We start from the raw sequence: 27,413 nt of genomic DNA, 5'->3' as shown, positions 1-27,413 counted from the left end.
GGACTTTCCTACCTGGACAGGCTTTGAACCTTGATGCTCAGAGCTCAGCCTCCTGAGTAGCTAGGATTACCTATTCTTAAAAAGTATCTACAGATACATATGCTTGAAGCCACTTAAAAGTCTACGGTTCCTTTTCTGTTACTTAAAAAAAAAAAAAACATTAAAAAGGTTCACTTACTAAATCTGTTTCTTTTTTCCTTCTTTTCTTTCTTTCTGTTTTTGGCACCTGCCAAGGGGTAGAGAGAAACACAGAAATTGAGATAACAAAGATTAATATAACATTTTACTTCTTTGCAAATGTCAAGAACTATCTGTTCTTAAGTAATAAATATTCCTCAAGGACTGTGCAGTACTAATGGCCACAGAACGGCAGAATACTGCTGTTTGTTCTAAACCTCACTTCCGTCAAGAAGCCACACCATTACTTTATTAGCTAAATAGCTCTAAAAAACTATCTACCAGCTTTCTGGTAGTACCAAACACAAAAAGTGTATCACTTGGAAAATGAAAAAGCTCTTTTCCAACCACAATACAGAATAATCTAAACCTCTTCCTTTAAACCCAGAAATGCACAAAATAAAGACCTCAACATATCTATAACATAACTGTCAAGGACTGCTTCTCCTTAGAAAATGATTTAAGATGTTTGTAAACTTGCATTCCTATAAACCAGACTATCTGCAAACACAATACAGCAAAATCCATACAAAACACTGAAGTTCCTCTTGATGTAAGCAGAAGCCTCACTGTTCCCTGGGGTAATGAGAAGAAACCCACTTGGGACTTGACCAGGCTACAATGTGGATCTCATATTAGTCATTTATTTGGTAGGGCTAAAACAGAATTAAATAGCAAACAATACGATCCGAGTTCATAACATGCACTTAGAAAATCAAAGTTGTTATCTAGATTTCCTGACACACACATTTTCTTACAAACTAATTTACGAGTCCTAACATAAAGGCCACCAGATAAAACAATGACTTACATACTTAACAATTGTTTTTCTAAAAAGAAACATGGGTTCTGATCTCTATTAAAGCTGAGAACATAATCTTGAGGGCCCAAAATATGTATTAACTCTCATTTTAAACTAATTGCATAAGTTGAAAGTCTTGAAAATTTTACTACAAAAGAATGGAGTGTGGAGGATGCTAAGTGATGATAAATGGACAAGTTTTCTGAAATGATTTTCTGAAACACAAGATATCCTAAACAGACTTTCAAAAAACTCATGATACAATCCCTTTAGAAATCAAAATAAAGCATTTCATATTTACCTTTGTGGTTGTGCTGTCTGCAGTCTTGAATTCATTCATGTATTCATCTAAAAACACCTTAAAAGTGTTGACCCAAACTCTAACTGGAGATTCACTCCAATCACGCTGCTCAAGCCTCATAGTCTTTTCCAGAATCTGCTCAAAGAGGGCATAGAGGTCTTTGTATCGTATGCTTTTCCCATCATCCATCTAATAAGAAATAAGAGAAGAACTGTAAGGTTTTATGAAGCAATTCCTTTTTTTTTTTTTGCCGGTCATGGGGCCTGTACTCTGGGCCTGGGCGCTGTCCCTCAGCTCTTCAGCTCAAGGCTAGTGCTCTACCACTTGAGCCACAGTGCCACCTCTGGCTTTTTCTGCTTATGTGGTGCTGAGGAATCGAACCCAGGGCCTCATGCATGCAAGGCAAGCACTCTACCACTGAGCCACCTTCCCAGCCCTGAAGCAATTCTTTATGTACGGAAGGTAATGAAATTTTGGTAATTGTTACAATAAAGGTCAAGGCCTTGACAGTTTTCCTAATGAACATGCCCAAGAGGTCATTGCAGTATGGAATGGAAGCAAAATAAAACCATAGCAGTATTAGTAAAAGACTCAACAGTATAAACAATGCAGTAGTGAGCAAGTCCTAAGCATTGCTTTCTGAAGTCTGGATTTGGAATTTAATTTATTTCTAAAGATTATTTGCAACCCTTTGAATAACTAATCTCACAAATGAACCTTTTTTAGACAGTTCTACTCTAAAATTAAAAAATTTTTACTTGGATTTCTGTCTAAAATACAAATTAGATAATATTTTCTTTTTCTGAAGAAGAATGACATGCATGTTGCAAACAAATCTAAATGGAACTCCTTTTTTAAATAAAATCTGGAATGGTTATAAAAAAGAAGAGATTCTAAGTGACTAAAAGTTTATACACTTAAATTTTATTTTGTTCTCATCATATTTAGATTAGAGATTGGACATTTTTGATACAGTGTTAGAAAACAACTACTAAGCATATTTTCTCTTCCTGTGTGATTCAAAGTGCACTAAAGAATCTAACACCCCTGAGTTCCCAAACTAGGAAATACAGGTACAAAGCAGGTAATGAGATGCATGTTAAAATATCTGGGCAGAATTAGCAAAAACCTGTCATTTCTTAAACCTAATAATTTGTCATAAGCTTATTACTTCTGTACGAGTCTTGAAATTCCTGTTAGCTCAAACTCCACAGCTCCTGTTAACAGTAAAAAAAAAAAATTTTTTTGGGGGGGGGGTCCGGTCGTGGGGCCTGAACTCTGGGCCTGGGCGCTGTCCCTCAGCTCTTCAGCTCAAGGCTAGCGCTCCACCACTTGAGCCACAACGCCACTTCCGGCTTTTTTCTTATATGGTGCTGAGGAATAGAACCCAGGGCCACAGGCATGCAAGGCAAGAACTCTACCACTGAGCCACCTTCGCAGCCCACACTAAAAAAATTTTATGCTGAGAAAAGTGTAAAAAGTAGAATAGACATTATAGTTTTCCTGACTTCTTTTCATTGTGAATTAAAATTATGCTGAACAAAAGAAAAACCCACTTATGAATTATTTTATAAAAAGTATGTGAGTTCACAAATACTGATTTAATATTTAGTATTATTGTATACTTTAATATCAAAAATAAATTTTTGAAAACATCTCAACTGTCATGTGAAAGTACAGAGTAAGTGCAAAAATGGTACATGCTGATAAAAAGAATTCAGTGACCACACACTGCCTAAGTCCAGGGGGGAAGAATGCATAATATATTCCATATATACAGCTGAAAGAGTTGTTAGAAGTCTAATACTAGAGAGCAAGTAGGCAAAACAAAATCATATCTAGAATATACCAGCATCTTAGTATGAGAAAAATAAATGGGGGAAGGGAAACCCCAAGAAATTCAGAGACAGTATTAATCTGAGATCTTAACATACATTTCCTCAATTATCCATAGAATAAAATCAAAGAACTGGATAACTCTCTCATTGTATATGGCTCCTACAGTATCTTCTAGAACATCATCAAATTATTCATATGCTGAACTACAGTGTCTCCCAACATGGTGTAACTTACCGCCAATGCAGATGAATAAAAGCTGAAGATATTCTGTCGAAATTCTTTTAGGGCTTTTTTAAATACAACATCTACTAGTGTATCCTTTTTGCTGTCCTCATTATCTAAGTCATTCATCTGGGGATCATAAGAAGAAACGAACACAATTAACTAATTTGAAAGAGGGAAATGTGACAGCAGAAAGGTGTTGTATCTTTAACTGTTCTGAAAGTAAAAGCCATCTGATATATTATCACTGCTCAATAAGTTTACACAATCTAACACCGTATGATTCTACAGTTCTGTTGCTAGAAAAACTACAGACATGCAAAGACAAACTTATAAAAGGTAATGTGATAATTATAACAAGTCAATAGTAAAGCCTAAATGTTAAAATTGTCTGCCTAATCTGACAAATACACATCCTATCACCTCAACTTTCTCATCTGAAAGAGAACAAACTACCTAGATTACTGAAACACATGTCACCATCATCTCTAGAAGGGTAAATACTCTGAATCCAAAGATGCTCAGAGGTGTAACTCAGCAGCAAAGTGTACCTTTTTCAGAAGAAACTCATCCATGCTTTTTAAATCACTGGCACTTGCTATAATTTGGATGGAGTCATTTTGCCAGTGCACAGAATCCACAGCCACACTGCTGATCTTTACACCCCGCTTGCGCTTTGCCTTTGGGGAGGGCTCTTTGTTCTCTTTGAATTCCTTCCGGCAACTACCAGGCAGTTCTGGACTCAGAGGAGGTGTTGGATGATGCTGAGCTAATTCTACAATTGAAGACAGAGTATCCAGAAGGATGTAGTAGTTAGTAAAAAAGATCAATCATATTCACATGCTTAAGTTCCTTTGGAAAACAAATGCAATTATCAGAAAAGTAACATTCAGTCTTCACAATGTTCAAGAAAATGAATTAGAGAATAACTACTTTTTTGGAGGGGGTCCAGTCGTGGGGCCTGAGCTCTAGGCCTGGGCGCTGTCCCTCAGCTCTTCAGCTCAAGGCTAGTGCGCTACCACTTGAGCCATTGCACCACTTCCAGCTCTCTCTCTCTCTCTCTCTCTCTCTCTATATATATATATATATATATATGTATATATATATATACATATATATACATATATATATACACACACACACACACACACACACACACACATATATATATACATATGCACACACACACACACACACACACACACACACACACATATTTTTTTTTTTTGCTTATGTGGTGCTGAGGAATTGAACCCAGGGCCTCATGCATGCAAGGCAAGTGCTCTTCCCAAGCCCCTAGAATAACTTCTTTTTAATGACTCCCAACATGCTGAGGGGATAGAAGTACAACATACAACCACACTAACACACTAAATACTACTGATCGAGTTGTAGCTGTGCTGTATGATTTAATAAATTACCAGGCAATAATAAGCCCAACAAGCAGTGGAGTTTGAAAATTACTATTTTTTTCTTTATGGTCTACAACATGACTATCAGTGGTATTATCTGGTGACAGCTGGAAATTTGTAAGGGAGTTAGGTAACATCTGGCTTATTTTTGCTTGAGTATCTTTAATATGCAGGATCTTGATTTTCACTTAATTCCTGGCCTAGACTGGCTTTGTACATAGTACTGAAAAGCACAATTTTTATCTGTAACTACTTCCATTGGGAAAGATTCCATGCAGCCCACTCATCCAGAAGCAGACTGGCTTGTGAAGCCAGGAGAAAATGGTGGCTCTCGGTTTCCCAGGCTTCCTATACATTCTCTCACCCTCTGACACCTCTGATAATGAAATAAATGTGTCTCCCAGACACTAAGTGTCACTTCTGGCAGGAATTAAACTCAACCTCAAATATAACACTAGAATAAAGAATATAAAGATACAAGTACATTCAAACTGATAGTAACTGATTCAAATTTCGTTATGTAACTTAACAAGTACCTTATTACTTCATTTGGAAAAATTAGTATTATATTATAAAACAATAGTTTTTTAAAACTTGTCTATAAACTCACTGTAACACTAAAAATAAGGAAAATATCTTGGACTAGGTATATGACTTAATGGTAGAGTGCTTGACTAGCATGCATGAGGTGCTGGATTCAATTCCTCAGTACCACATAAACAAAAAAAAAAAGGGAGGGTAGGATATATCTTAATAAATTTTTATCTAAATATAAATAAAAGCCTATAAATCCTAACTTTTAAATGCAGTAAAGTCTACTTATACATATTTTAACTGATAAGCCTTAGACTTCCTGCTTTTCTTGGGAATCTGCAGTGAATGATGTAATTAAAGAAAATGAACTTAGAACAATTACTGATCAGACAAGATATTAAGAAAATGAACACCACAGTAATTCATCCGTGGTGAGGAATTCAAAGTTCTCTAAATTAATCTTTAGCATCTACTTTATTACCAGTTTTATCCACAGAAAATGGTCAGCTGATAGATACTAAAAAGGAGTCAGATTATACCTTTACCTTTCATCAGAGCTCACAGCTGCCTCTGCTACAAGCCCATCTTCTCCTATGTAGTTTGATCATTTTTTCTCATATACCCCAACTTTCTCCATGAGCAGGTTTTGTCTGTTACAAGTGAGTCTATTCTCTTCCTAAAAGCGAAGAGATCCTATGGCCTCTCTATTTTGGTCCCTACCACATTCCTCACCTCTGATGTACATCCATGTTGAAGGTTACAGACTACATAGGAGCTAAAAAGAGGCACACCTGAGAATGGGATGGGGTAATCTTCTAATGCTGGGATTACTGGAATTATGGGAGAGTTAGTGCTCACTGGTGGGTAGTTTCAGATATGTTATTATTCATGCTCCCTCAAGCAAAAATATTAGCTACCTCATAAAGTGCAACCAGTAGGTACACCTAACAACTACAACAGTGTTAAGAGATGTCTAGATTCAGTTATTTACTCTTCTAATTACTTTTGGGGGGGGGGGGCAGTTGTTGGGGCCTGAACTCTGGGCCTAGGCACTGTCCCTCAGCTCTTCAGCTCAAGGTTAGTGCTCTATCACTTGAGCCACAGCACCACTTCCAGCTTTTTCTGCTTATGTGGTGCTGAGGAATCGAACCCAGGGCCTCATACATGCAAAGCCCAGCCCTCTTCTAATTACTATTATGTATATCAATAATTGAATTTTGTTTGCCCTGGTATTCTTATAGATAAATTAGAATTAATAATGATACCCAAGAGAAACTTGTCAGAATAAAGTGAGCTAATCCATACTGATATGCTTAGCACAATACTACATGTAGAAAGTACTCAAAGTTGATACTCTGAATTACTGCTAATAACAAATATGATTTAAATCAATGATGGCTACTTTTCACAGTTTTGAAGATGTCTTAAGATTCATAATCATTCTTTTTTATCAGTAGTGGGACTTGAACTCAGGGTCTGGGCACTGCCCCTAAGCTGCTCAAGCACTCTACCACTTGAGCCACAGTGTAACTTCTGGCTTTTTCTGTATATGTGGTACTGAGGAATTGAACCCAGGGCTTCATGCATGCTAGGCAAGCACTCTTCAACAAAGCCACATTCCCAGCCCTCACAATCATTCTTGAAGGGGCTCATGCTCTATTGTGTTATGCCACAGAACTTTGGAACATAGAGTTACAGTGTAGTGTCACTTATTAACTAAGGAAGCTTTTAACAATCCTGGTCCCTTATCTCATTAAAAAGTCCAACAGGATTATGGTTTTGAATGACAAAGAAATAACAAACTTTCAAAAGAGTAAACAAACTACCACACTTAGTCTATTTTTACCATCTGGAAACTGATGAGTTGGAATCACATCTGAGCTGGCAAAGAGTGCTGCAACCTCTGATTGGGTGGCAGGTTTTACTCTAGTAGTCTTTTTCTCTCCTTGTTTTCCTTTGGCCCAGAATCTCATCTTAGCTCTCTGAGGTCTTAAAAAAAAAGGATAAAATCAGCATGTCCCAGCAACACTTAAGTATTATCTGAAGGTTTATATATTGTTCATGCATAGTAATCTACTTAACCATTGCATTTAAATTTAATCATAGTTAGCTTTTAGTTCTGCATTTAAACCCTCACAGGGAAGGTGGTTCCTATTTTTTTCTTCCTTTTCTTTGTGTGTAGGGAGGGTGGATGTTAGGAGTGTGGATTGAACCCCTGACCCCTGCAAATGCTAGGCAAGTACTCTCCCACTGAGCCAGCTCCTCATCTTGAATACAGAAGGGTAAAAACATAAACCAGAGAAGTTAAATGATTTGCTAAAACAAAACATGTACAAAGCAGTGGAACTAGAGGATTCCAACTCAGGCTAACTCCTGAACTAGTGTCTCCTTGATCTTATCTCCCATGCAGCTTGGATTTAACACATAACAAAGAAAACACTGTTAAAGAAGAGACTGTTAACTATTATCCATTCTAAGAACCATTACTTTCTTTCACTAATTTCCAGTCTTTATGGATAAGCATGCCAATTTTTACATCTTATAATCATCTAAAATCTTTCTTCTTTTTTCAGCAGTACTGAGTTCAAGCCCAGTACCAGAACAAAACCATAACAAAACAAAAAAAAAAATTCCTGAAAGTCTTTCTCTAAAAGTGCTTATATAATGTACATCAAAAAATTCTTATTTAAAAAATAACAGTTCCTACAAAATCTCTTAAAAACAGAAATTACTTTCTGAACGTCTTTCTCTACAACACTGGGTCAGAATAGAACCCAAGACAAAGCTCAAACATATTCTACTCTCTTTTTTATTTAATACATTTTTTTTTATTGTGAAAATACCATACAGAGGAGTTACCATTACATGGGCAAGGTAATGAGTACATTTCTTTTTTTTTTAATTATGAAAATACTGTACAAAGGGGTTACAACTACATGGGCAAGATCTACTCTCTTCTTCATATTTTAGTTCTCTTCTTTTACAACAAAGACCACAAGTCATATGACTTAGAGATGTCCCAGAAATCATATTGCTATATTCAGAGGGTAATATATCTTGCTGTATATACCCTGAACTATTATGTGTCTATATTATGTGTGTGTGTATGTATGTGTGTGTCTGGGCATGTGTGTAAAACTGATAACTATTTCTTGACAAATCAGCAAATGAACTTAATTTCAAAGTTCAGTATTTAACTTCAGCCCATTTTTAAACAATGCTGTATTACCCCCATTAATTCTATGCATACTTCATACCTTATATCTGAATCAGAAGCCTTCTGCCTTACTGCCAATTTTGTAATCTCTCCTTGAGACAAAGTTTTATGAAGCTTTGTTTGTTCATCAACTGAAGAATATCGCTGTGATGTCTGTAATAATTACAACAGATTTTTAAAACCAAATAACTACATGATAGCACTATAATTAAAACTGAGCTTCAGATGTAATTAACTATAGATGTTAAAATATAAAAAATAAGCCAGGCACTTATACCTGCAATCCTAGTTACTCAGAAGGCTGAAATCTGACATTTTCATTTTGAAGATCGTGCAGGCAGAACAAAAAACCCAAGACTCTTACCTACATTAACTAGCAAAAAAGCCAGAAATGGAGGTTTGGCTCAAGTGGTAAATTACCAACCTTGAGAAAAAAAAGCTAAGAAGTCTAAGCAAAAGCACGAAGCTCTGAGTTTGAGTCCCAGTACTGGGACCAAACAAATAAAATTTAAAAATGCATTCATGTTCTATTTAGAGATTAGCTGAAATAATAGAAACTAAATAAAACTCTGCTATCTCTTTAATGTAATGAGAAGGACAGGTAATTTGGGTCAATGAGGATGCTGGATAGGACCCATCTAGTTCATATTCTGACAATGTAACAAAAATCACAGGTGGAAAGGGAAGAAAATGGTCACACAAAAAGACCCGGGACAGAATAATCTTGGAACACTCAAGGGTTGTCTTTCATATTTCTTCTGATGTATGCCAAAAGGTACTAATTCTTTTTATGAATTAACTTACAGATTTTTTTATTATACCCAGTTAAGGTTACTATTAGAGTCTTATTATATCCAGGCAAGGTTTTTAAAAAGGTACGAAAAACCAAAGGACCAAAGAATAAAGGTCACTAACATTACTGATGTTCTAAACTATATACAATTTACAAAACTTGAATTAAAAATCTCATTTTTTTAATTTTTAAAAATTGTGTGTGTGTGTGTGTGTGTGTGTGTGTGTGTGTGTGCATGCACGCGTGCGCACTGGTACAGACCAACAGCAGATTAGACAGAAGAAAAGACTAATGAAATGATGAATCTTTGAGCTAGCAGAACCATGTTTCCTCCCCAAACTAAGATTTCTTATTTCTTCTTCTAACCAGCTTAGAATTGTTTTCAGAGGTCATGTGGCTAGATCTAGCACACTCAGATAATGTCCCTTAGTCCCTTATAAATCAGCTGGTTTGGAACTTTAATTACATCTAGAAATCCCCTTTACAACAGAATCTTGATCAATACAGTGAAGTAGAGCCAGGAATCTATGGAGCCATCACATAATTCTATGCAAAGAGATAAAGAGATTTGAATTAGACAAAGCGTGTCACAGAGGCTTGTACTGATTTAAAATAACGGCCAGAAAGAGAAGATTCACCCTAAGTGTAAAAGCCTGAAGAGAACCAACTTCTGATATCAAGGTTACATAAAGAACTAAGGAAATTCAGTATCTCTGAGCTCTTAGTAATTAATCTTCTATGGTAAGAGTTAATTTGATTAAGTGTAGAAATTTCAACAAAAATATTTGATGTGAGCATTTAAAATATTTAACCATGGGGTAAACATAAACACAAAGGTAAGCCAGGCACCAGTGGCTCACACCTGTAATCCTATCTACTCAGGAGGCTGAGATCTGAGGATCACTGTTCAAAGCCAGCCTGGGAAGGAAAGTCTGTGAAACTCTTTAACTCCAATAAACCACCAAAAAACCGGAAGTGGTGCTGTGGCTCAAGTGGTAGAGCACTAGTCTGGAGCTAAAGAGCTCAGGGACAGTGCCCAGGCCCAGAGTTCAAGCCCCACTACCAACCAAACACACACACACACACACACACACACAAAGATACACACATAAAAGGTAGAAGTTATAGTAAAAGAAAATGTAGGAAATGGCACTGTGCTGCTACTCTTGAGCAAAAGAGCTCAAGGACAAACCCCAGGCCTCGAGTTCAAGCCCAATAAATACATGCCCCCCCCTCCCCAAGTAAAACTAAAAGCTCTAACTGTGTGCTGATGGCTCATACCTGCAATCCTAGCCACTCAAGAGTTAAGATATAGAATCATGGTTCAAAAGCCAGCAGCCATGAGAATCTTCTATCCAATTAACTGCCAAAACACCACACTAACCTTGAGCACAAAAGCTCAGAACAATGCCTGGGTTTTCAGTTCAAGGACCAGGATGGACGGATGGACACACGGACACGGACACACACACATGCACACACGCAATGCATGCACACACGCAATGCACACACACACACATACGCACACACCCTAAATGTTCTGACAATTAGCTGGGCACCACTGGCTCATGCCTGTAATCCTAGCTACTCAGGAGGCTGAGATCTGAGGATCAAGGTTCAAAGCCAGCCCAGGCAGGAAAAGTCCGTGAGACTCTTATCTCCAATAAACCACCAGAAAACCGGAGGTAGCACTGTGGCTCTAGTGGCAGATCACTGGCCTTGAGCTGAAGAGCCAAGGGACAGCACCCAGGCCCAGAGTTCAAGCCCTAAATAAATAATAACAGATTAAAAAATTAAAAACTCAGAATCAGAAGGGAAAAGAGAAAGATTCACTGACAATCTGTTACACAATATGAATTAGCCTATTACTCATGAAATACTGACTAATCAGCTTGATTCTGATGGCTCACATCTTTAATTCTAGATACTCAGAAGGCAGAGATATGGAAGATCTTAGTTCAAAAAGTCTGCAAGACTTCATCGCCAAAATAACCAGCAAAAAGTATGAGGCATGGTTCAAGTGGTAGAGGACCTTCCTGGCAAGCAAGCCAAGGAAGAATACAGGTCTCAAATTCAAGTCCTAGTACCTCAAAAAACAAAACAAAACAAAACAAAAACCACCAAAAGACTAATGGGCAATCCCAGACAATCAGCCTTGGGAGGCTGAAGCAGAGTTTGAAGTTACTTGAGCTAAATAAGGAGATGCTCTCTCAACAACTAGAACAAAAAACAAAGTAAAAAAAAAAGCACCAAAAACTTTAACTAGAAAAAAAGGCAACAAAAGAAAATCTTGGCTAAACATAAATTTTTAAGTACCTTTAAAAAAGTACCAAAGGTAGCTAATAAAACAAAAATACATTGCTTCCTAAATAGGAAAAGAATTTTTTAAAACAGCAAAGAAAACATACAATGAAATAAAACAAATTTAATGTATCATACAATAATTATGTAAAATAAAGATGTAACTGAACTTTCCAGTTATATCAATAAGTATGTTTAACTTACCTATGAAAAGAAAATAACTTTTATTTAATTCAAAGTAGGACCCAAATATACTATGCAAAAACCACACACTCAAATCAAAGGGATCTAGATAGACTAAAAAGTGTAAACAAAAACATTCTAGGCAAGTGGAAACAGCAGTCAAACTGAAAAAAGAAGCATTAAGTGTAACAAAGCACAAACTAAAGCATTAGACGTAACACATCATTCTCAGCATGGGACTCCTCAGTATACAAGAACCTGGGAAGCTACAGAAGACCCCATGATGCACAGGTAGAGTTTATGGATGTATACTCTGAACAGATTATACTTTATCAAATGCATGTGGTCCACTCATAAAAACTGGCCAATATTAGCTAATGAAGAAAATACCAGCAAATTCTACCAAATACAAATACTTTGATTATAAGTCAATATAACTAGGAATTAACAAATACACTTAAGTACTTTTTCTCTAAAACCTAAAAACTCTTTTTATTAAACAAGTTGGGTAGAAAAGAAAGTTGAACTAAGTAAATATAAGATTCTGTATGAAAAAGAAAAACTACATACTATGGTATACAATCTATGGGATACACAGGAAGCAATGATCAGAGGGGAAAAAATCAGGGACTTATAGAAATCGATATGATAAAACTAAAACAAATGATTTTTTTTTTTTTTTTGGTCGGTCATGGGGTTGAACTCTGAGCCTGGGCGCTGTCCCTCAGCAATTCAGCTCAAGGCAAGCGCTCTACCACTTGAGCTACAGCGCCACTTCAGGTTTTCTGGTGTTTTATTGGAGATAGGAGTCTCACGGTCTCTCCTGCCTGGGCTGGCTTTGAACCGCGATCCCCAGATCTCAGCCTCCTGAGTAGCTAGGATTACAGGCGTGAGCCACCAGCGCCGGCTGAATTAAATTTCCAACTTAAAATCTAGAAAAGTAAAAAAGTAAACCAAAGAAAGCACAAGGAAATAAATAATTAAACCAAAGAAAGCACAAGGAAATAAGTAATTAACATAAAGGCAGGAACCAATGAATGAAAAAAATTGCAAAAAATAGGTATAATAAAGCAAAAGCCCTTAACAGATAAATGACTAATGTTAAAAAACTTAAACCTGGAGCTGGGTACCGATGGCTCATGCCTGTAATCCTAGTTACTCGGGAGGCTGAGATCTGAGGATCATGGTTCAAAGCCAGCCCGGGCAGGAAAGTCTGTGAGACTTTTTTTTTTATTTTGGGGTCCGGTCGTGGGGCCTGAACTCTGGGCCTGGGCGCTGTCCCTCAGCTCTTCAGCTCAAGGCTAGCGCTCTACCACTTGAGCCACAGCGCCACTTCTGGCTTTTTTTCTTTTTGCTTATGTGGTGCTGAGGAATCAAACCCAGGGCCTCATGCATGCAAGGCAAGCGCTCTACCACTGAGCCACCTTCCCAGCCCCTCTGTGAGACTTTTATCTCCAATTAACCACCAGAAAACTAGAAGTGGTACTGTGGCTCAAGTGGTAGAGCACTAGTTTTGAGCTGAGGAGCTGAGAGACAGTGCTCAGGCCCAGAATTCAAGCCCCATGACCAACCAAAAAAAATTTTTCTGAATCTAGAATGTACCACAAAGGTTCATGGGGTGAAGGACCCTCCTTCTAGAGGGGAGGCTTTAGAAGATAATCAGATTATAAAGGTTCTGACCTTATCAATGGGTGTATTCCTCATCTGATTCTATTATAGGTATAAGGTGGTGGAAATTTTAAGGGGTAGGACATCATTGTTGGACATAGGTCCTAGGAGACATGCCCCAGAAGGTATCTCTTTCCCTCCTGAAACTTAATGGCCACAATGAGATGACTGCTTCACTACAGAAATCATGAGCCAAAATAAATGTTTCCTCCTCTGTTATCTCAGTTTTTTGTTACAGTGATGGAAAGCTGACTAACACAACTATGTAACTTAATGTTAAATGCAAATCTCCAAAATAAGAAATGACAGGAAGGAAATAATCACTGAAATAGAGAAAACTTAAAGACGCTAAGAAACTAATTTCCAGGGATGAATCTGATCAAGATGCACTGTACACAAATTTGGATATGTTAAATTGTACTTGTACAACCATTTGTAAATTCAAAAAGTAAGTAAAAAAACCCCACCAATTTTCTAGACTTCCATGCAAATAATTAGAAAAGGTAGATGAAATAATTTCATAAGAAAAAATGGCTTAACAAAATGGATTCCATTAGATAAAATGCTTACAAAGATCTATTTTCCTACAAGAAATGGAAGAATTGTGCCACAACAGCGCACCATTCCACAATGACTTGAGAGGGGAAGCTTATCAAATCTTCAAAGAACTGAGAGTCACAGTCCTATAAACAATCCCTGAATTTTTTTTTTGGGGGGGGGGTGATGCATATATAAATCCAATTTGTATATTCAACACTATACCAGCTACTGTCTTAGGGCTCCTAATAGCCAATAAAATACCCAGTAGTTCCCATCAGGCAAAACCTGCCTCAAAGTCACTGTGAGCCCAGGCTCCCACAACATCCGAATATTCTTCTCTAAATCCCCCGCTAAGATGGGTTTTTCCCTTACTGTGGGGCAAGATAGATAATAAGTTATACTTCAGTTAACATATTTTTCTGGCATCTAGTGGAGTAGACACTGGAAAAACAGCAAACTCAACACAGATGAGGATTGGTTTTACAATGCTGGAGAGTCTTCTGCACAGAATATGGCTTTTGGTCTGGGTAATGATGGAAAAAACTATACAGATAAAAGTTATGTTTCTTATCCTAATTTTTTATAAAGCAATAGATATGGTTTTACTAACCCACTTATTATTATCTAAAAGACTGAGAAAGTAAAAAGTTATATGGAAGTCATTAAATATTGCTTAGCATAGGCATTATGTCATTCTTGGTGAATGTCAACACAGTAGTGTTGACACCACATAAAAGAGTATTTAAATAGCAGGGGTTGGAAGTAGGAAGCTAACATTGAAATTCTGCAGGAAGGAAACTACTACTCTTACTTTCCCTCCCTCACAGCAAGTAACAAACGATTATTAATTATCCAACTCAAGATGTAATGTTTATCTTAAATCCCATGTATATTATTTCTTGACTATAAAGGTCAGAAGGTCATTTTTGCTAAGATTTAATAACTCACTTCTTGGTAAATGTCAGTCAGGACAGAATTACTCTGTCCAGAAAAAAAAAAAAATCAATTCTTAACAATCTGTTTTTTAAAATTCAAGTCTATTTTAAAAAAACCTCTATTTTGAGAATGCAATAGATTCCCCTTAAAAACAGCAACAAGATGACCTTAAAATATCAGGTAATGTTAGAACATAGCATATTTTCAAGATAAACACATTTAAAAATTGTTCCTTCCCTCCCTAAACCCACCCACCCACCACTATTAGCATATTCTAGAAAGCAAAGCTTCTTCATGCAAGTGTCTACTAGAAACCAGCACACCACCACCTGTTCCTAGAAATAGCTGGTGATGAAAGAGAAAGGCAGTGAGGAAGTTGAGGGGTGACTAACACTGTGCAGGGAGCTGCTCTACAACTACTGGCATGCAGTGACGGTCAAGCAGGTGACAGAGGCTAGAACACCGAAAGGAGCCCAGTGCTCCAAGCAGAAAGCCCAACATCCGGTTCACCTCATCAAGATTTTCCTAATACCAAATATTCTACCACCAAAGGACTGAGGGTTGTTACAAAAGAAACTCTCAGGAACAAAACAGCAGTTATAAATGCTAAGTTTCTCATGAGCAATAAATCTATGTACTTGAGATAAATCTGTATTTTCAATAAAATTCATTTATTCCCTTACAAAGATTCATGTCTAGTTATCATATTGAAAAAAGTATTTTATTATTTGTAACTCAAATAAGGGCACCTTCACAATAGTTATTTAAGCCCATAAATTAACAGGTAATGATTAACAGGTAACCCTACATTTTGGCGTAGGTTAAGACTTGTTTCATTAAGAAAAATGTCCTTTTTCATTTGTTTTCATTTTCCCTCTCATGGAATATAAGTATTATCACTTAAAAACTGGGTTAACCTTCCACAGAAAATAAATACAATGAGAATATATTGGAAATTATAAATTTTAACTTAACTGGTACTTCAATATAATTCAAAGAGTTGGGGCTGGGAAGGTGGCTCAGTGGTAGAGCGCTTGCCTTGCATGCCTGAGGCCCTGGGTTCGACTCCTCAGCACCACATAAGCAAAAAGAAAAAAGCCGGAAGTGGCACTGTGGCTCAAGTGGTAGAGCGCTAGCCTTGAGCTGAAGAGCTGAGGGACAGCGCCCAGGCCCAGAGTTCAGGCCCCATGACTGGACCCCCCCCCCCCAAAAAAAAAAAACAAAAGCAAATTAAAAAAAAAAAAAAAAGAGTTTAAAACAGCCAAACTAAACTATCTAATAACTCAAAGATTATTATAACTTTTTTCCATAATGAACAGACACTAAAGTGACTGGAGAGCCAATTTGCAGATATCCACAAAAATAAAGCATGCCTTTAAGCGATGCTTAGTTCATAAGACATATTTGGTTCCTATATTGTATATTTTTAGAACAATTCTGAAACAAAATTCTTTACCCTAATATATCTACTTGTGACTCATACTTATCAAACCACATGTGTATCTAATTTCAGCTGAGATGATGATAAAGTTATGTTCTTAGCCAAAAATAATACAGCTTTCTTCAACTAAAATTTTAAAAAATGCCAATTTATAATTTGTGACTAATACAAATTCACAATATACATAGTCTGCTCTTTAGCTGGGTTGGCACAAGCAAACAAGTTGTGCTAGTGTATGTGTGGTGGTATGTGTAGTTGCAGACTGATGCTGGACCCTTGCACATGCAGGCAAGTACTCTGCTTCTGAGCTAAATACCCAATCCTTGATTTGGGGGATTTTGTTTTTTTGAGACAGGCTTTCTCTATGTGGCCTAAGCTAAGTTTGAATTTGCCTCCTGATGGCTGGAGTTACATGTGTGTACCACCACATCTGGCTAAATTTTTTTTTTAATTCATATTTATTTTTTGTCACTAAAAAATAAGAAAAGATGTATTCATTGTATTTTTATTAAAACAGTCATGCTCATTTGTTTATTTATTGCCTATGGCTACATCTAAACTATGGTGGTCAAACAAAGTAGCTACAACACAATATATGATCTACAATATGATATAGAATATATGATCTAACATGACCTATGGCCTTAAGAACCCCTTCTTAGAACTTTTTTTTGTTTAATTTTTTTTTTTGGTACTAGGGAGTCAAACCTAGGGTGTTATAACTGCTAGACAAGCACTTTGACATGAAATTACACCCCAGCCCCATTTTTTTAAAATGAGGCTTGAACTCTGGGTGCCTGGGCACTGTCCCTCAGCTCTTCAGCTCAAGGGTAGCACTCTACCACTTGAGCCACAGAGCCACTTCCAGTTTTCTGATGGTTTATTGGAGATAAAGAGTCTTTCGGTCTTTCTTGCCCAGGCTGGCTTTGAACCGTAATCCTTAAATCTCAGCCTTGTGAGTGTTCTTCTCCACTGCTACATATATATATACGCGTTACTGAAGTTTGAACTCGGGGCCTCACATTTACTAAAATAAGCCATATTCCCAGCCCTTCCTTAGTCCTTTTAAGATATAATTTCCATAATCTCTACATCAGAGATAATTTCAGTGCCTTAATTTTGCCTAATTTGATATACATTGACAAAATGCCCTTTACTCAAATCCTACAAGACTTAGCTTTATTTGCTGTGTTCACTGAGGTTTCCTATGTACAAACCTTTATAGGGAGAGAAGCTGTGAAGGTTAGCTTTAGATTAGCAAAGAGTATTCCCGTCAAGATTTACTTGCTGTTTATTTCCCTTATTGCTTTAAAATTACCATTTCGGAGTCACTGTGAGAGGCCTGACCCAGGCTGGATGCAGGCCCTAGCTCAGAGTGAGAAGCTTGGTCAAGGGAGAGAAGGGGCTCAATAATGTCATCGTAATCATCTTCCTCTGTATCCCCCTCCCCATCGGCAAAAGTACCTCTAGTCAAGAAATCGGAGCGCGTCCGCGCCATTCGAGCTTTCTTTTTATGGGCCGGTCTGGCAACCTGCTTGACCAAATGATAAAACAAATAACACAACAATGTTTTGGGTTTTTTTTTGTTGTTGTTGTTGTTATTTTGGGAGACGATGCCAATGAAAAAGGGCTCATGAATTTCCTAAAACTCCCTCCACCCCACCATACCCTTTTCTGCTGGTAGAAGTAACAGGTATGACCTAAAGGAACCTATATGTACATCACTGTGGACCAAGAAAGCTACATCTACACTGTTCTTCTCCACGGCCCTAAGGAGTCACATCAAAGTCACCTGAACAAGCTTCCTCCTTTCCTTAGCAACTTCTTTTTGGTAAACACAATCTGGATTTTTTAGGCACCATTCTTTGCCTGAACTATGTATTCCTAATTATAGCAGGTATACCTCATTCTTTCTCTAAAAACATTTAGGAGTAAATAGGCTGATGAACTTATCTACCTTTAAGAATAACTTCCAAAATAATGTACATCTACTTCATGTAGAAGATATATAAACAAATGTCAGTACTTACCTCTCGCTGGCCCGGCCCTGTGAACTTAGGTTTCCAGGCTGGTTCATCTTGTTTACTGACTTGAGGATTTCCACTGTGTAACGATTCCTTGTCCACACTTTAAATAAAGCAATAGTATTACATTTAAGTTCCTATCAGACCTCATGGAAGTAGTCCTAAATAATAATATGAATTACACTCTAAGAAGCAAAGCCAAAGAATTCTAGCAAATTCTTTAAGTAATTCCAGATCTTAGTCAAGTCCCAAAAGAATAAGTCAGATGTCTTTTACTTACTCCATAATACTATTATTAAGAATCCATATGTATAAATGAATTCTTAGAAACCCTAGCTGATAATCACTAGGTAAATTCTACTACAGTGCTATATGTGTAAGAATAATAGCAGCACAATTAGTTCAAGAGTAAAGCGGAGTCAATGATAAGAAATGACAAATACTGCATCAAATTCCCAACTCTTAGAAATGAATACTAGTCTTATGAGGGGCCTTTTCACTTAAAATACATAAGTGATGAGGACTTCATTGCTCTGAGATGGCTCAAGAACAACTTCCTCTTTCTGAAATCTTCTGTAACTTTCACCAATTGTTTTAGTTTAAACATGAAGATATAGCTTTAAACTATACAGAAAAACAATACAAGCAGGATAAAAATTGTTATTAGGCTAAGCCATAGAGATGTTTTAGTATTAATTTAGGAAAACATAATTTTTAGTTACCATATGGGATGACTGTTTCATCATTATAATATGTAGAGAAATATATATCAGGAACTGATGTAAATCTGAATACAATCCAATTACCTATGTTAACTCAATACCAGGAAGCTTAACGCTCATCAACAACATAGTATTAAGCTCTCTTCCATGGGACTATAAATTCCTTGGAGATCTTCTATTACATAGCATAGTATTTTTTTGGGGGGTGGTGGTGGGGAGGTCAGTCATGGGCCCTGAACTCTGGGCTTGGGCGCTGTTCCTGAGCTCTTCAGCTCAAGGTTAGCACTCTACACTTGAGCCACAGCACCACTTCTGGCTTTTTCTGCTTATGTGGTGCTAAGGAATTGCTTGCAAGGCAAGCACTCTCCCACTGAGCCACCTTCCCAACCCATACATATCATTGTATTGTTTGTAAGTACACACTAAAAATACTAGGTGGTAGGTTAATCGATCTTCCATTTAGAAGCCTTTCACTTAACTTTTTGTTGTTGTTATTGGTTGTGGGGCTTGAAATCAGGGCTTGGGTACTATCCCTGAGTATGTTCAAGGCTAGTGTTCTACCACTTGAGCCATAATGCCATTTCCAGTTTTCTGGTGGTTAACTGGAGATTGAGTTTCACAGACTTTCCTGCCCCAGCTGACTTCAAACTCCAATCCTCAGGTCTCAGCCTCCTGAGTAGCTATGATTACAGGCTTGTACCACCAGCACCCTGCTCTTTCACTTAACTTTTGTAAATGAAATCTAGAGTCATAAGGGGCTACTTTGTCCTTTGCCCTGTGCAATAATAAACAAACCCATTAAACAGATGGCAATCATCCCCAGGTAAAGGCCTCTCCAGGATATTCCTTTTAACCAGTGATGGTCAAGCCGAAAAATCCTAGTTTGTCCTAAAGGATTCCCTTTTAGCCATTAAAATTTCCTTTGCCACAGCTGACCTGCTGGTCTTTCTCCAAAAACAAAGACAACTAGTACGAGATATGCCAACCAAGCTTTTTTTTTTTTTTTCCGGGGGTGGGGTGGGGTGGGGTGGGGGAGGGTCCAGTCGTGGGGCCTGAACTCTGGGCCTGGGCGCTGTCCCTCAATTCTTCAGCTCAAGGCTAGCGCTCTACCACTTGAGCCACAACGCCACTTCCGGCTTTTTGCTTTTTGCTTATGCGGTGCTAAGGAATCGAACCCAGGGCCTCATGCATGCAAGGCAAGCGCTCTACCACTGAGGCACGTGGCTTCCCAGCCCCAACCAAGCTTTTTTAAAAAAAATTATTAATTTATTCATCTATTTTTGGTCAGTAGTGGGGCTTGAACTCTGGGCTTGGGCTCTGTCCCTGAGCTCTTCAGCTCAAGGTGAGTGTTCTACCACTTGAGCCACAGTGCCACTTCCAGTTTTCTGGTGGTTAATTGGAGATTAGAGTCTCATGGACTTCCTACCCACCCTGGGCAGTGATCCTCAGATCTCAGCCTCCTTTGTAGCTACTAGTGAGCCACTGGTACCCAGCCCCAATCAAGCTTTTAAATACTACATTTTCTTCAGCGTTCTCTAGAATTTCTTTTTTTGTTCTCCCTCATTAAACAAGTAAAACTATCAACTCTGTGCTTTTACTATTATGGTATAGAAAAAATACAATTTTTACTAGTATGGCATAAAAAGAAGACTTTTACTATTTACCTCTTTCACCTCTGTGGACCCTAGTAACCACCTGTGTACTATTTGGGAAAGACTGGATAATTCAGAAGCACAAATTTAGATAAACTGCTAAGGTCTCTAGTATTATTTACAGAACAGGATGTTTAAAATTTTACCTATAGGCTTTCATATATTCAATCCAGTATGTATGAACTCCTGGGCAGTGTCCTGGTCCACAGAAAGGAAAAGAACCTCCAAAGTGGTCACTAAGTTCAATTGCATTTCTTAATACTGTAAAAACACTCCAGTGGGGCTGGGAAGGTGGCTAAGTGGTAGAGTGTTTGCCTTGTATGCATGAGGCCTGGGTTCAATTCCTCAGCACCACATAAGCAGGGGGGGGGGAAAGCCGGAAGTGGCGCTGTGGCTCAAGTGGTAGAGTGCCAGCCTTGAGCTGAAGAGCTGAGGGACAGCGCCCAGGCCCAGAGTTCAGGCTCCACGACCGGACCCCCCCAAAAAACAAAAACAAACAAAAAAACACTACAGTGGAAAAATAAAACTAAAGTCTCTTGCTCATATTTGTAAATGGTTTCTATAAAAATCTGTATGCTATTTTATTTTTTGTTGGTCATAGGGCTTGAACTCAAGGCCTGGATGCTATCCCTGAGCTCTTTTGCTCAAGGCTAGTGTTCTACCACTTGAGCCACAGCTCCACTTCTTATTTTCTGGTGGTTAACTGGAGATAAGAAAGAGGTTCATAGCCAGGCGCTGGTGGCTCACGCCTGTAATCCTAGCTACTCAGGAGGCTGAGATCTGAGGATCGTCGTTCAAAGCCAGCCCGGGCAGGAGAGACCGTGAGACTCCGATCTCCAATAAACCACCACAAAACCGGAAGTGGCGCTGTAGCTCAAGTGGTAGAGCGCTCGCCTTGAGCTGAAGAGCTGAGGGACAGCGCCCAGGCCCAGAGTTCAAGCCCCACAACCGACAAAAAAAAAAAAAAAGAGGTTCAGAGTCAGTCCCAGGCTGACTTTGATCCACAATCCTCAGAACTCAGCCTCCTGAGTAGCTAGGATTACAGGCCTGAGCCACTGGAGCCCAGCTTCTGTATGCTATTTTTAAGTCCTCCAAGGCTTATTAAATATTCAGACTATGATATAGGTATTTTCATTTTTATTGTGAAATTTAATTTACCTCTTAAGGCATAACCTTCTTTAATTTCAATTTAATTACCCCATAAGAACTGAAAGAATCCACTGTATACAAAGACTACAAATACTGTTTTGTTGTTTTGGGTTTTTGCCAGTCCCAGGGCTTGAACTCAGGGCCTGGACACTGTCCCTGAGCTTCTTTTGCTTAAGGCTAGCGCTCTACCACTCAAACCACAGATCCACTTCCACCTTTTCTGTTTGTGTGCTACTGAGGAATCGAAACCAGGGCTTCATGCATGCTAGGCAAGCACTCTACCACTAAGCCATACTCCCAGACCTACAAATATTGATTTTAGGTTCTCCTTAAACTTTATTTTCCTCTGGAAGAGGTGAAGCTCAATGGTTGAACACTTGCTTAGCATGTGCAAAGCAAGCCCTGGGTTTGCTCTCTAGCACCACAAACAGAAAATAAACAAAAGCAAACTCCAAAACTTTTCTCATTACTGCCTCTAAGTCAAAATGCTTCCTTATAAGTACCAACAGTTAAAAGAATTAACACCTGTTTCTGTGAGTTATCTGAAGGAGGGAAACTCTTGGAAACAGAAAGCAGAATAGTGGAATAGGGGGAAAAGAGTTGTCCAGTAAGTACAGTGCTTTGGTTTTGCAATATGAAAAAGTTCTAGCGATACACTGCACAGCAATGTGCATAGTTAGCATTACTGTACACTTAAAATGGTGAAAATGGTAAATTTTATGTAATGTGTTTATCACACAAAAAGTACTGTGACAGTTATAAAGATAACTATGCCAACAGCTGTGAAAAAGCACATCAGAATCTTTAAAGCCTGGCAATATCCAGCTTGGATGTGGCACTTCATAGCTCTAGGAATATTATTACTTCATAGCTCTGGGACAACCTTCGAGATCTACAAGCTCTGCATTGCCCTTCCTAAGTGCTTCCTTAATAGGGAGAAATAAAAACCTCTGCTACCTGTGTTCAAGGATTCCTAGAATATAACTATCCAAATTCAGGGGACTAACATCTTACCTTAAAGAGAAATGACTAATTTGAGCAGCATGTACATAAACAGGGTAGAATATAAGGCATCTTAATAAAAAAAAAATTCCATGGTCCCCTCCCCCCCAAAAAAAGACATCAATAAAAAAATTCCATGGAGCTTCCCATTTATACACAAAAATAATTCACTTACGGGAAAGTACTCATATTGTCCTTTGGCGTGAAGAAAATGGCCCTTGTATTCCCCTCTCTGCAAGGGTCACTGGATTTGTGGCTGTAAGACTGAGCTGGCCTAAGGTGTTCTCTTTTTGAAATGCGATTATTCGTGAGTTTACAGGCTACATTCTGCTGAGTGCTTGTTCTTTCTGTTTTGGATAACTCGTTAACAGTACTAGACTGGCACAGACTTCCTTTTCTTTCAAAAAACAATGTGACAGGCCGGTCCTTCTGAGGTAAGTGAATAGAGGAACTGTCTTTTGGGGCAACAGCTGCACCTCTTTTAGTTACTGATGACTGGGATGGAGGTTCACCAGGTTCTCCTTTACCTGCCATGTTTAGGATAAGGAGAGAAGATGGTCTCTCTACTTTTTGCTTTGAGTGACAGAGAGAAGGTGCCAGGAGAGATTCCCCAGACCTTGGTTGTTCAACTGTCTTGAAGGCTTTACGCTCCTTCTCCAAAATATCTGTTTGCTGACGAATCTGTTCCATCATCTCCTTTTCATTCTGCTGTTGCATCTGTTTTTGCCGTTTTTCCTTTTCTGTGTTCAGCTTTTCTAATTTCCTAAGCACAGTATTGGAAGAATCTGTATTCAAAGAACCCAATTGATCTGCTGAGAAGTGGTACTTTGCAGCTTCCTTATTTATATCCAAAGTAAGAGCTGTCCTCTGTGCATCTTCATTTTCCAATAATTTGTTTCTTTGGATATTTGTGTCTAATTGGGAACTTGTTTTAAGGGGGTCTTGATGAGGAATATAAAAAAACGTAGGCAGACTATTAGAAATAAAAGACTCTCTCAGCTGGGGTAAACAGGTGATAGGTTCTGAACTGCAGACCCGCTGTTCCTTCATTGTCCCATTATTCACATGCTCTGAGTCAGGAAGTGCTCCTTTCTGTACCAGAGCAGAACTACCCCCACTTGAGGCAATGAGGGTGTCGTCCTGGGAATCTAGCTTTATACTGCTAGGTACCTTAGGTGATGGAACTTGCAATTCTCTATCTAAAATTATGGATTCTTGCTTGCTCTTTTGACTTTCCTCACAGCTCAGAAGTTCTAAGCTTCCCTGAGAGCTTTCACTATCTGGTGTACCCTGGGGAGACTGAAGGCCGTCAGGCATCAGTTCTGTAGACCATCTACGTTCCTCTGAAGGTGACACAGCACCTAGAGAACGGACCTTCAACAATTCCAAGCTAAATATAGCTTGCTCTAGTTCTCTCATTCTCCGACTCTCTCTTTTAGCCCGGCTCACTTTCTTCTGATGCAGATCCTCCAGGGACTTGGGCCTCTCTCTTACAATCACTTCTTCCTGCACGTCCACACCACTTGAGCTTTGGCCTCTTTCCTGCCACCTGCCTGGAGACTCTTTTGACAAGTCCACTGAACTTTCACGGCTAATTCGATTACTCTCCATTACAGATTTATATTCTTCTATAGCTTTTACTCTGTTGTCAAAAGAACAATCCTCCCATTCTGCAGGGTCTGAGCCCTGAATTTCCAGAGCTCCATATGCCTTGATATTCATCAATTCATGCTCTGGTTTGCATTCTTTTAGTCTTTGTTCTTTTAAAGCTTTAAACCTATATAAAAAATTACAAATATGTCTTTGTTATTACTAGAGAAAATACATTTACAAGGATTTAAAAAAAAAGAAGAAGAAAGTCATTGCCAGGTGCCAATGGTTCACACTTGTAATCCTAGCTACTCAGGAGGCTGAAATCTGAGGATTTCAGTTTAAAGCCAGCCAGGACAGAAAGGTCAATGAGACTCTTATCTCCAATTAAGCACACTACCGAGCTCCCCTCATCCCCTCACCCCGTCCCCCCCAAAAAAGCAAGAAGTGGTAGAGCACCTGCTTTGAGCAAAAAAGCTCAGATATAGGGTCTATGTTGCATTCAAGGCTGGCTTTGAATTCTGGGCTCCAGTTCTCTGCCTGAATCAGACTCCTAAATCTCTGGGATGATTAGTGAGTATACTACATTGAATTTTGAAATTTTCTTTTTATAATATCTTAGTATTTCTTACACTACTTGATTTCACTATTTCAAATTCTATTTACACAAGTCAGATGATATTTTCATTACAAGGACACACTAGCCAAAATATTCACTACCTCAAAAAGAAATCTCTCATTTTAATAATGACCTTATTTTAAGTTAATTCTTAAATGTGAAGGTAAAAATAGCTGAATGGACAATTTTGAAGATTAAATCTAATATAAAAGTAACACTCAGCAGTTCTAACTACAGATGGTGGAGGTGTTCATCCAATTTAATGTAATGAATATTTATTTAACTTCCATTATAAACCAGACAATACAGGGATTAGAGATGGTACAGGTAACAGAGTCTAGTGAAGAAAACAAAAATTGTACAAAGCAGAGTATACACAAAGTAGTTCAGAAAAGGGAACAATATTATATTAAAAATATTACCTTTGTCTTGCTCTGAATCCTCTACATGTTGACTGCAAAAGGATAATCTTGTCCCTTTGTTCTTTGTACCTCTTACTTTCCCTGTAGCCTTTCCATCTGGCCTGTATGCAGGTAGCAGCCATGTGCCTGCGCCTACAGAGCTCCCTCCATCTCTGCTGAATGATGATGGCTGAGGTCCGAAGCTCCAAGTACCGCTGCCTCTCTAAGTGGGCTCGCCAGGAAGCTTGGAGGAGGGCAGCTGCACCAACCATCACAAAAGCATCCTTCTGTATAGCCACATCTCTAACTTGCTTCAGATTCAGATACTTCCTCCAGAATCGCTGAGAAGAAAACAGAAACTGGTTGTCATGATACCATAAATAGTTACACAAAAGAAGAAAAAAAAAGATAAATTTCTTATGCCATAATTAGAGGCTAAGGTGCTAAATGGTTCATGGTTTAAAAAAAAAAGTTTTCACTCTGGTGCTTCAAGATTTTGCTTTTTGTAATGGTAGATTACCAAGGTCAAGGAAGGCATTGCCACCGGAAGTGTACTGGACACTAATTCTGCTTTACAACAGGTGCTGCAGACCACCTTAATCCACAATGGATTCATGAAGCTGTCAAAGCTACTTTACACAAACAACACTGACACTAATAGTCTATTATATTCTGGCACTCTGGTGGGTGTCCAGCATCTGAAAAATGAGCAAGATATATTCTCATCCCTCAAGTTTTATTATTACATGTTTCACAATGAAATAGTTCTGGTTATTAACAAAGGCCAAAATAAAAGTGGACACTCTCACGCTCATCTCACCTGGATGATGATAGATGCCTGTCTCAAGCGAAGGAAGTGCTGCCTGCACAGTAAGACCCTGAACCATCGCTGCAATAGTATGATTCTGCGGAGCACCTCTTGGTGAAGCAGGTCTTGTAAATGCTGCCGTTCCTTCTCCTTTAGGAAGACCTAACAGAAGGAAGAAAGACAGAGGATGCAGCTTAAGAAGAAATGAAACATTTATTTCAAGGAGTACCACTTTTGTGGCAAGCTTTTAGAAAAAAACAACTACAATGGCAAACACTGATAAATATTTCTATCAATTGAGCTATAGTAGTCACTGTCTAATTGAGAAGAATCTACTAGAATATAGGAGGAGACTGGGAAGGTGAAAAAGTACAAAAATTCCAGTCCCTGAAACTATTACACATTGTTGTTTTGGGAAAATCACTACAATAATGTCATTTTTTGAGTGTTGGAGTAAGGGGAAATTATTGAGATACACAGACATTCAAAACAGATCGTAATATAAATGATAACCATCTTCTGGAAATCTAGCATGTATTAAAGGCTTTTTATGGCCCAAAGTCATTAGTGAACTTTTCATTCTACTAGTAAATCTTCAGGAGTTGGGAGAACACAAAGATAAATGAGACATATCCCTTTGGAAACAGAATTTGCACTTAATCTTTAAGAGCTGGAATACTTGATCTCGAGGAAAACAGTAAAAGAACAAAGAATACAGATAGAAGGTCTAACCCCAGAAACACAAGGAGTTAGGAATGATAAAGGAGTCCATATAACACAGTGGGACAATTTGTTTTTGTAAAGAGAGTATCTATTTGTATGAAGGCCTTTACCAAGAGGAAAATGTTTCAGTTTAGCAAGCATGTTATCAGGGAACCCGGCGCCTGTAGCTCATGCCTGTAATCCTAGCTATTCAGGAGGCTCAGATCTGAGGATTGCAGTTCAAAGCCAGCCTGGGCAGGAAACTCTTTTCTCCAATTAACCACCATAAAACCAAAAGTGGCGCTGTGGGTCAGTGGTAGAGCACATGAGCTGAGGAGCCCAGGGACAGTAGCCAGGCCCAGAGATCAAGGCCATGAT

At 38.4% G+C, this 27,413-nt stretch overlaps 1 protein-coding gene across 8 annotated transcripts in view; it reads right to left on the bottom strand.

The window, feature by feature from the left end:
* Positions 1 to 27,413, bottom strand: part of Myo9a (myosin IXA) — a 142,427-nt gene that overhangs the window by 34,734 nt on the left and 80,280 nt on the right. For 5 of the 8 annotated variants that reach the window (XM_042697446.1, XM_042697451.1, XM_042697449.1 and 2 more), the window contains 11 exons: positions 26,346 to 26,495; positions 25,547 to 25,866; positions 23,091 to 24,692; positions 18,397 to 18,493; positions 17,685 to 17,900; positions 8,545 to 8,657; positions 7,134 to 7,276; positions 3,893 to 4,116; positions 3,354 to 3,470; positions 1,281 to 1,469; positions 179 to 226 (listed from right to left, as the gene is read on the bottom strand). In XM_042697446.1, coding sequence (XP_042553380.1) covers positions 179 to 226; positions 1,281 to 1,469; positions 3,354 to 3,470; positions 3,893 to 4,116; positions 7,134 to 7,276; positions 8,545 to 8,657; positions 17,685 to 17,900; positions 18,397 to 18,493; positions 23,091 to 24,692; positions 25,547 to 25,866; positions 26,346 to 26,495 — 3,219 coding nt within the window. The remainder of the gene's footprint in view (positions 1 to 178; positions 227 to 1,280; positions 1,470 to 3,353; positions 3,471 to 3,892; positions 4,117 to 7,133; positions 7,277 to 8,544; positions 8,658 to 17,684; positions 17,901 to 18,396; positions 18,494 to 23,090; positions 24,693 to 25,546; positions 25,867 to 26,345; positions 26,496 to 27,413) is intronic. The other 3 variants (XM_042697452.1, XM_042697453.1, XM_042697447.1) reach the window with 2 other exon arrangements.

The sequence above is a fragment of the Dipodomys spectabilis genome, unplaced genomic scaffold (genome assembly GCF_019054845.1).
Source record: "Dipodomys spectabilis isolate Male_0828 unplaced genomic scaffold, ASM1905484v1 ptg000219l, whole genome shotgun sequence".
Classification (NCBI taxonomy): domain Eukaryota; kingdom Metazoa; phylum Chordata; class Mammalia; order Rodentia; family Heteromyidae; genus Dipodomys; species Dipodomys spectabilis.
Note: the sequence above shows the minus strand (reverse complement) of the source record. Positions and strands in the feature narration are given on the sequence as shown.